General features: G+C 43.3%; 1 protein-coding gene and 1 non-coding gene across 5 annotated transcripts in view; one reads left to right on the top strand and one right to left on the bottom strand.

Annotated features, from left to right (window-relative positions):
- The window catches only part of CTTNBP2 (cortactin binding protein 2), a 168998-nt gene that overhangs the window by 14681 nt on the left and 144371 nt on the right, over positions 1-9946 (bottom strand). For all 4 annotated transcript variants that reach the window (XR_011566233.1, XM_070787786.1, XM_019959427.2 and 1 more), the window contains 2 exons: positions 3750-3902; positions 3392-3579 (listed from right to left, as the gene is read on the bottom strand). Coding sequence is in view for 3 of the 4 variants with exons in the window: in XM_070787786.1 (XP_070643887.1) it covers positions 3392-3579; positions 3750-3902 (341 nt within the window). In the remaining variant the exon portion in view is untranslated. The remainder of the gene's footprint in view (positions 1-3391; positions 3580-3749; positions 3903-9946) is intronic.
- Positions 1225-1332, top strand: LOC139182829 (U6 spliceosomal RNA). Its single transcript, XR_011566401.1, has one exon. It is a non-coding gene; the product is annotated as a U6 spliceosomal RNA (small nuclear RNA).

The following is a 9946-nucleotide window of genomic DNA, read 5'->3' as shown; positions in this document are numbered from 1 at the left end:
CATGTTCACTTTGTCTTATTTTTAATTTCCCTAGAAGGAAAGTCTCAGCTAAAATGCTACCTTAAAATGCACACAACTATGCTAGCATGAAGACATGTTTTCTAATTTAAAAGTGAAGAGTTTAAGTAATGCTGTGTAACACACGGTGGAATGGGAGCAGGTCTTTTTAGAATTATATCTTATACAAGAGCCCCTTTTTGGTACTACAGAGGATTCACAAAAGGACAAAGATTTATATACTACGAAGAGAAATCTCTCAAATATTTAGAAGTCAGATATAGCAATTAACTATTTTTATAAGAAATACATTCATGTAAATCTCTACTTTACCAAGGAATTATGATATTAAGACTGAGGATAATATGTGAATGTTTGTATATCCTACATCAAGGGACAGAATTTGGCACAGAAAAAAATGCAAGAGTGGTTCAGTAATTCTAGCAGCTTCATTAAAGTAACATCCCTGTGTCACACGAGGATTTGGGATCTGTTATAATATCCCATTTTTTGAAAAGAGGATCATATTTCTCCCACTTTTTCTGATAGTCTTCCAGTGAAAATGAGATCATGGCTACAATTAATAGATGAATATTACTTTCCTTGGCTTTCTCTGGTGGCTCAGACAGTAAAGAATCTGCCCGCAATGCAGGAGGCCCAGGTTCAGTCCCTGGGTGGGTAAGATCCCCTGGAGAAGGGAATGGCAATCCACTCCAGTATTCTTGCCTGGAGAATTCCATGGACAGAGGATCCTGGTGGGCTACAGTCCATGGGGTTGCAAAGAGTCAGACACAAAAGAGTGACCAACACTTTCTTTTGCTTTCAATTTCCTACTAAAGGTACAATTATTTTTTATTAAATACTAGAAGCTTTGTCTCCTCCAAAAAATACGTTTATTTTTATTCCTGTGAGAAACTGGAAGAAGAAATTTTGATCACATGCCAGCGTGCTTCTAAGCACCCCCGTTATTTGGCTCCATCCTGCAGTTACACGATTTCTGTTGTTTTGCAGTTGTCTTCATTCCCACTGTACATCTACCCCAGGAATCCATTTTATTAACCTACTTGAAGTGACTCCTGGTAAATTAAACACATTGCCCTTCCTCCCCACTTTCTGTTCCTTACAGCACACCCCACTTGCCCATCCTCAAGCACAATGGAGGAAAGTGTAGAGCTTGAAGAGAACTTTCTTTTCAAAATAAGTAAAATCAATCCTTTTCAAACTATGTTTACCAGAGAGCCGGAAGAGAGAGAGGGTTAGGAAAGATTTCAAGGAAGATTAGCATGGCCCCTGCGCAAGAAAGACACAGAAATTGGTGAAGCATTCCATGTTTTTCTCTTAGATAAACCAGGCACTTTGCTGTGTCAGGGTAGGTTCCTCCTTGATGAAATAATGCAGCCTTCTGGTGAGAATGGGGGAGGCTATGCATATTTGAGGAGCAATGGGTAGAAATCTCTATATCTCCCTTTCGATTTTATTGTAAACCGAAAATTGCTCTAAAAATAATAAAGTCTTTAAGAAAAATACTGGTATCTTTTGCAGTTCTTTAGGTGAGTTTTTTAGCAGTAAGATTTAAATATTAATAGTGATGAAGTTAATGGAAGCATCACTGATGTGAAAAGCTACAAAACCCATGACTGTCTTTATCTCACCTTTCTTCTTATTGGCTGAGGTCATATAATAGATGTGCTTTGGTCAAAAGCATATATTTATGATCAGGCAACTGACTTTAGCAGAGCTTGGGGCAGACGATTTCTGATTCAATTAGGAACTTCAGGTACTAATTGAAATCACCAATGGTAGGGACTGTCACTGAATTACCAACGGCATTCCCGCTGCACCCTTCTCCCTCCACCACCCTCCCCAGCCCTCCTCTATGAATGCATGTACATTCACATGCTCTAACACAACAGACATAGCGATTTTGTTCAGGAACTTGGTGGCGCACTCTGGTGTTGGGAAGATAGCTCTAGCCAAGGTCTATGGCAGAAGGGTGGGCATGAAACCAGTTCTGGTTAATGAACCATTAAGGGGAAGTCTTCTGATTCTGGGAGTTTCAGAAAAAGATGCTGTTCCCCCTGATAAGGAGGAGGCAAAAGCAGCCTAAGTTCCCTCTCGAACAGCTCGGCATCCTGCTCCCTACCTGTGAACAAGTCTGTGTGAGGGTGTGGTGCCCGAAGCCCTGCAGAAACCAGGCAGTCCTGAAGAGAGGCCAAGAGATTCACCCAGACCTGGGACCTGGCATCACGGTGTGAATGGACATCAGCAACACCTACCGCAAGGCATCTGGTTATGTAAGGGAAAAAAGCCTCTTTTGTGTGTGAAGCAGCTAACAGTGGGGTGTCATATTACCTACAGCTTAAACTCCTCTGCTGATACAATGAAGATCCTGTCCTCCCAGTGTGGCCCACTGTGCAGGATTAAACAATAAAATCTTGCTAAATCAAGCTCTTTTATTTCAAATCCACCCAGACACTTAGCTACTGGCCTAATTTAAGAATACGACATTAGAGAATAATGTGCTCAATTTGGTAAGTACACTAAATTAATTTTGTTACTTTGATAGAATGAAGAATATTTACTATGAAAAATCACTAAAAGTGATTATTCTTCTTAAAAATGTGTCAACAGAGATTTCTAATTTTTTCATATGACTTTTTAAAAGTTACTATAATGCAATGTAACAAATATTAAAACTAGATTGAGTAGATGGATAATGAAGGCTCCAAGGAAACAGTAGCTTTTCCTTAAGAAGAATGATTAATTTTCTAATCTAGTCTCAGCATTTAAACTCAGGGAGACCCCTTGAGAATGGTTAATTAAAACAGTAAAACCTATCTGCTTATTTTGGAGGGGGGGCCCCCATCATCTTAGTTTCCCAACGAGGATCAAACCTGCATCCCTTGCACTCAAAGCTCAGAGTCTGAACCACTGAACCATCAGGGACTTCTATTTGTTTTTTTAAAAATACTTGACATAGTATAGGTACTGCTATGAGTTTTACATGCATTATCCTATTTAACCCTTAAAGTGTTAGTCGCTCAGTTGTGTCCAACTCTTTATGACCCCATGGACTGCAGCCTGCCAGGTTCCTCTGTCCAAAGGATTTTTCCAGGCAAGAATACTGGAGTGGGTTGCCAAGCCCTCCTCCAGGGGATCTTCCTGACCCAGGGATTGACCCTGAGTCTCCTGAAAACCCAATCTCCTGCACTGCAGGCAGATTCTTTACTGTCTTAGCCACCAGGGAAGCCCCACTTGACGCTTGCCTATCCCCAGTTTTTACTTGCCAGAAGCCACACAGTAAGTGGCAGAGGTCAAGCCCAGGTTGCCTGACAGCAATGCCAGGGAATGTCAAGGACTCTCTCCCAACAATGGGCTGTGTGTGGTCTGTTACCTTATTCACAACCTTCCTCCTGAGGAACCTCTGCAGCAGCCCCTGCATGGGCTCGCCGTCCCAGCGCAGCTGCACCCAGCGGAAATGCTGCTGCACCAGCAAGTCGGAGCCCTGGAGACAGGCCTTGGCGATTGTTCCCATCAGAAAGCAGTTCTCATGAAAGTAGTAGCATTCAGACATTCCGTTTCCTAAAACAAACCAAAGCACCAGTCCAACATCAGGAAACCATAGCAGGGAACAAGTCCAAACAAGTGAAGGAAAGACGGCCACGAAGCGTAACGTGTGCTCCAGGGGACAGAGAGATTAGAAAGCTCTTAAAGCCGCTGGCTTCTTGGGGTGGTCTCTCCACTATCTTTACCTTTTTGGAAGGTACAGGGGCTTTCAGTGCTGTGATTTTCCAGAGGTCCCAAAAAGTCCCCCAGTAACTCAGACAATGAAGATTTTTCCAAGTTCTCTAAGATGACGATGATTTTCTTGTTAGCAGGAGATTGTTTCACTGGGATCAGACACGCTGGGGTCAAAACAGAAATTCAATGATTAAAATGTATCAGTGATTAAATGATCAATGATTAAAACATAAAATGACAGAAATGTACAAACTTGTAAAAGTTTATGTGTTAGCAAAGATGTGACACGGCACTCTGACATAGCTGGGAAAGTATAAAGACTCTGGGAAACAGTTTGAAATTACTGAATACAGCTGAGGATACCCCCGCACACAATGACCCAACATTAACTAGTTCCGTAACAGATCCCAAACGGAATCAACCCAAATGTCCACCAACAACAGAGTAGAAAGTACGTTCCTACAATGGATTTGAAAATGAACAAACTGTAGCTACAAGCAGCCACACGGAAGATGGTCACAAATGGTATATTAAGAAACAAATCACACAAGGATACAAATGATATGACACCATCATTTACAGTTCATGAAACATACACTTTAAAACATGAACATATACTTTAGGAATTCGTAGACAGTAAAACTGTTTTTAAAAAGCAAAGAAATGATGACAAAAGCGAGACTAGTGGCTACCTCTAGAAGGAAGGGTTTGTGAACAAGGGTGTGGCACGTGGGCCCATTCTGGAAGCTAGAGATGTTCTATTTTGTGACCTGGTCAGTGGCTAAGTTATCATTTTATTTTAAATTATTCATTGATCTATAAAAATAGGTAGTATGTATTTTATAGATGGATATTTCAGAATACAAAGGGTCAAAATCCTTCAATGAGGATTGAACACTTTAAATTTATTTTAATAAATTTAATCCTTTAAATTACACATATGTAAAATGTTCATAAAATTATGGAGACAGGACCTCAGAGACAAGCAGATCCCTCCTTTCATTTCATAGATCTCAGAGATGTTAAGGAGATTTGACGAAGGCTTCAGAAACAGTGATAAGGAAGGACCATAATCTGGGTCTTGTGATTCTTATTTTAGGGGTCCTCACACTAAAGACGGGGGGCCTGAACTGCATAAATGGAGTATTATTATATGTATTAGACAAATCGGTAGATAAAATGTAACTGAAAGATTGCCTGGGCACCTGCTAAGCACTCAAATGTTAATACGGTAATTGAAATACATCTATAATACTTGCTAGATAGCAAAGAATAAAAAATTTATATCACTTTTTAATATTTTAGAAGATTCTAAGATGCCCGAGTCTTAGCTAAACTAACCTTGAGAAAAGATCAATTTAGAATACTCAGCAGTGATTCTGTCAAGTAGTTCCACTTTCCACAAACACTTATGATAGGACATTATAACCACTCCGCCTCTGTGTTACTCTAGACACAAATGCATTGTCAGTTTCAAGAGAACTCCTTGAACACTGTAAATTAATCTCTTCTGAGATGGAAATAACTTTTCTGGATGCTACAAAGCTTTAAAAACTAAAAGACCAGAAACAAAACCGGCTGCCTCTCCGTCGAGTTGTCTGTGGGGGTGGGTGCACTAGCACTTGGCATGTGCCACGTCCCCTCAACACGGCTCCTCAATAAAGAGCACTAACACATTCTGTGCTTCTCAGGGTCACATGTTATTTCAGAACTACACTTATTATGGAAGTATGATGGCTTTACCAGCCCAGCTGGTAAAGAATCCGCCTGCAATGCAGGAGAACCTAGTTCGATTCCTGGGTCAGGAAGATCTCCTGGAGGAGGGCATGGCAACCCACTGCAGCATTCTTGTATAGGGGCATTCTACGAACAGAGAAGCCTGGCAGGCTACAGTCCATGGGGTCGCAAAGAGTCAGACACAACTGAGCCACTAAGTACACATGATAAACCAATAGTTTTTTTAAAAAGAATAATGATAAGCTAACAAATTTTTATAACCATTGATTAAAAAAAAAAAAGGCTGAATGGCTTATGTATCTGCTTTCTGTAACTAAGGACTGAAGGTCTCCAGTTTTCCCTTGATCTGGATTAAGTGTACAGCTAGTTCCAGTGGCCTTGAAGCTGCTACATCCAGCTAGAATGTGTCTGCAGGAACACAAAATTTATTGTTCTTTAGTTGCTCAGTCATGCCCAACTCTTCTGTGACCCTGTGGACTGTAGCCTATCAGGCTCCTCTGTCCATGGGGTTCTCCAGGCAAGAATACTGGAGTGGGGCTGCCATGCCCTCCTCCAGGGATCTTCCCGACACAGGGATCAAACCCACATTTCCTGCACTGGCAGGCGGATTCTTTACTACTGAGCCACCAGGGACGTGTTTGGCTAGTTCTAACAGCTTTGAAGCTGTGCGTCCAGCTAGAACGTGCCTACAGGAACATGTAATTGCATCTCAACAATGTCTTCCACTGCCCCTTGCCTGTGTACTGTGCTAAGCACTATGGCACAGTGCTGGAGGTGACTGATTCTAACTGGGGGAATGCGGCATTTTAAACTGGACCCATTATGAAGAATGGCATCTTGATAGATCGGAAGAAGGCTTTCTAGGTTTAAGAAATGGCACAGGTGGGAAAATGGACTCTAGGCAGAGCTCAGTCCTTGAAGGGACTGGAACCTCAAACTAAGGTTAGAGTAGTTTCAAGAGTGGCATGAAGGCAAGCTCAAAGCTGACCCAGGCCTCCAGAATGGGCTGGGAGCTTGGGGGAAAGCCACATCAGTGTGGTGGAATCCAGGAGCTCCATCTGTGGGCAGCAGGGTGGCAGGCAGTGTCCTCATTCTGCGCCACACTCTGCAGTCACCTGGGATCCAACCCCAGAGGCCGGGATGCAGTCGATCAGTGCTGGGCCTGGGGCACTGGCGTTTCATGGGCAGCCTGCATGCAACTGGTTGAAATGAAGTCTCAGAAGCCAGCCACGAATGCAAAGTGGGAGGCCCGGGATGTCATGCTGAAAGGGAGAAACTACCAGCTCTGGGAATCAGTGGAAATCTTTAAGGGCGGGGGGGGGGGGGGGATCATGATTTGGCTCCTCCTCTGAGATCTTGCTGTGGTGAGTAGAATTGATGGGAGAGTAAAGAAACGAGAGAACACATCTACAGGCTCTTACTGCTGACGTGAGGACAGCGGGTAACAGGAGCCTCCTCCAGGGCCAAGGCTCAGAACAAAAGGGTATTCTGAGATGAGTGAGCAAAGCTCAGGGGAAAAGACCCTGATGCTGGGGAAGACTGAGGGCAGGAGGAGAAGGGGGTGACAGGATGAGATGGTTGCATGGCAGCACCAACTCAATGGACATGAGTTTGAGTAAACTCTGGGAGACAGTGAAGGACAGGGAAGCCTGGCATCCTGCAGTTATGTGGTTGCAAAGAGTTGGACACGACAGTGACTGAACAATAACAAAGCTCAGTGGTTGACTGTCTTGAGAGAGGGGCAGAGAGGGAGTATCAGAGGCAACTCAGAAGTTCTCACTGGAGGAGCAGCCATGCAGTGAATGAAGGCAGAGAGCACATGAGCGGGAGCACACTTGAGGTGGTGGTGATGGGCTATGTCTCAAGCCTGAGTGTCTGATGAGTGAGGCATCTCTCCTGAGATGTCCAGCAGGGGCTGGACCAGAGGAGGGAGGCAGCAAGGAAGGATTCAAGCTGGAGATAAATGAGTTTATAGGATTGTAGGAGATCTCCTGGAAAAAGAAGCCGACTCATTCTCCCAGGTCCATAAGCAAGGACTGTATTTATAGCGAGTGACTCAATTTGTCCCATATTTAACGCACAGCTTGTGCCCTAGACAAAAAGTACATGGGGTGCTGTTCGTAACAGTTGGCTTGGGTTTCCATCTCAATTTTGTTGATATCGGTCTCCCCTAAGGTATCGATCCAGGTCAAACAGACTGGGTTGTTTTTTGGTGAAAACCTTTGTCTTCAACACTCCCGATTGCGTATGTTCAATTTTTCCTCCTTCTCCATCTGACCACTTAAGTTCAAATCCTAAAACAAGTTCGTCCAAATGTAAATTTCACTTTAGTTGTGAATTAGCATGTCTAGTTCACAGAGAAAGCAATGGCACCCCACTCCAGTACTCTTGCTTGGAAAATCCCATGGACGGAGGAGCCTGTTAGGCTGCAATCCATGGGGTCACTAAGAGTCAGACACGACTGAGCGACTTCACTTTCACTTTTCACTTTCATGCATTGGAGAAGGAAATGGCAGTCCACTCCAGTGTTCTTGCCTGGAGAATCCCAGGGATGGGGGAGCCTGGTGGGCTGCCATCTATGGGGTCGCACAGAGTCAGACACGACTGAAGTGACTTAGCATAGCATAGCATAGCATAGCATGTCTAGTTCAAGTTATTTAACATGGATTCATTTCTATAATATTAACCAACCACAGAAGCAAAAACTCATCACACCTTTGGGTTTGAAGGATTATTCAGCCTTTGATCAGGGTTTATGGAGACACAAGATGGCTACTCATGCCATATTATATCTGGAGATTTCTTCTGGCCTGTTGTGGGAAAGTTGACCATTTAAATTCCCTTTGTCCTCTGCTAATTCAAAACCCCATTTCTGAAACTATCTCTTTTAGTCCTTCTTTCTTCTAACTTGATAGGTGTATCATCTCTGCTCCTCCCCAGAGATCAGTATAATCTTAATCAGATATCTCCTGGGCTAGGCTCAGGGCTATAGTTCAGTTTTGCACACCTTTGTTTTCAAAGTTCTGGATAGCTAAGTCCTAGAGCAAGACTCACTGGTTTAAAAATAATGTATCACATTTATAGTTAAACCCAAATCACTCCATGTCTAAGGTGAGGCCAAGTCTACACTCTCCTCTTTGGGGATGGACGTGGCCCATGTTTTACACCATCCATTTAAAACAAGGCTCTGTGGGGATGATGCTCTGAGTCCAGAGGAGAAGCAAGGGAAAGGTCTGCAAAGAGCCTCTAGCAATGTAGGGTCCAAGGAGGAAATCTCATTTATGTAGACTTCAATTACATATGATATTATTACAGTAATTCCATCTTTATTTCTTTGGAAGTAGAAGGTTTTCTCAGGAATTCTAAGCATTGTTTTAGAATACCAAATGAGTGTTTATTTTTTTTTTCTTACTACTACTGTCACATGTAATTTAAAAAAATATCTGTCTTGCTAACCTAACTCAATACCTTATACTGAGGAGAAGTTTGACCCATTCTAATACACGTTCACACCCTCCTTACCAAATAACTGAGCCATGTGACATGACTGCTGCTGCTGCTGCTAAGTCACTCAGTCGTGTCCGACTCTGTGCGACCCCAGAGATGGCAGCCCACCAGGCTCCCCCGTCCCTGGGATTCTCCAGGCAAGAACACTGGAGTGGGCTGCCATTGCCTTCTCCAATGCATGAAAGTGAAAAGGGAAAGTGAAGTCGCTCAGTCGTGTCCGACCTTTAGCGACCCCATGGACTGCAGCCCACCAGGCTCCTCTGTCCATGGGATTTTCCAGGCAAGAGTACTGGAGTGGGGTGCCATCGCCTTCTCCATGTGACATGACAGTTTCTCACAAAAGCCAACACGAGGAGGAAGATGTTATTTAAAATGAACAAAATATCCATTGCAGGTGTAAGTGCTATGTCATTCTTCTTGGACTGATCTTCTGTTCTACATTCCTGTCTTCACTGGTACCATTTCAGAATCCATGTAAGTTTTAGATTCTTAAAACTAGTAATTTTTAAAAATCTGCTACTCTTCCTTCTTGTATTTTGTTGCTCATACACTTCTTTTATTCATTCTCTGTCTCTTTTCACTGGCTTTCTTCTACAGAATCATAGAGAGGAACATATATGGAAATGTATGTGCTATGCCCATTGGAAGAGGAAAGCTCAACATTCTTCAGTCAGCTCAATTCAGTTCAGTTGCTCAGTCGTGTCCGACTCTTTGCGACTCCATGAATTGCAGCACGCCAGGCCTCCCTGTCCATCACCAACTCCCGGAGTTCACTCAGACTCACGTCTATCGAGTCGGTGATGCCATCCAGCCATCTCATCTTCTGTCGTCCCCTGCTCCTCCTGTCCCCAATCCCTCCCAGCATCAGAGTCTTTTCCAATGAGTCAATTCTTCGCATGAGGTGGCCAAAGTACTGGAGTTTCAGCTTTAGCATCATTCCTTCCAGGACCAATCTCCTTTAGGA

Source organism: Bos indicus, chromosome 4 (genome assembly GCF_029378745.1).
Source record: "Bos indicus isolate NIAB-ARS_2022 breed Sahiwal x Tharparkar chromosome 4, NIAB-ARS_B.indTharparkar_mat_pri_1.0, whole genome shotgun sequence".
Lineage (NCBI taxonomy): Eukaryota > Metazoa > Chordata > Mammalia > Artiodactyla > Bovidae > Bos > Bos indicus.
This window is presented reverse-complemented; position numbering and strand designations above follow the sequence as displayed.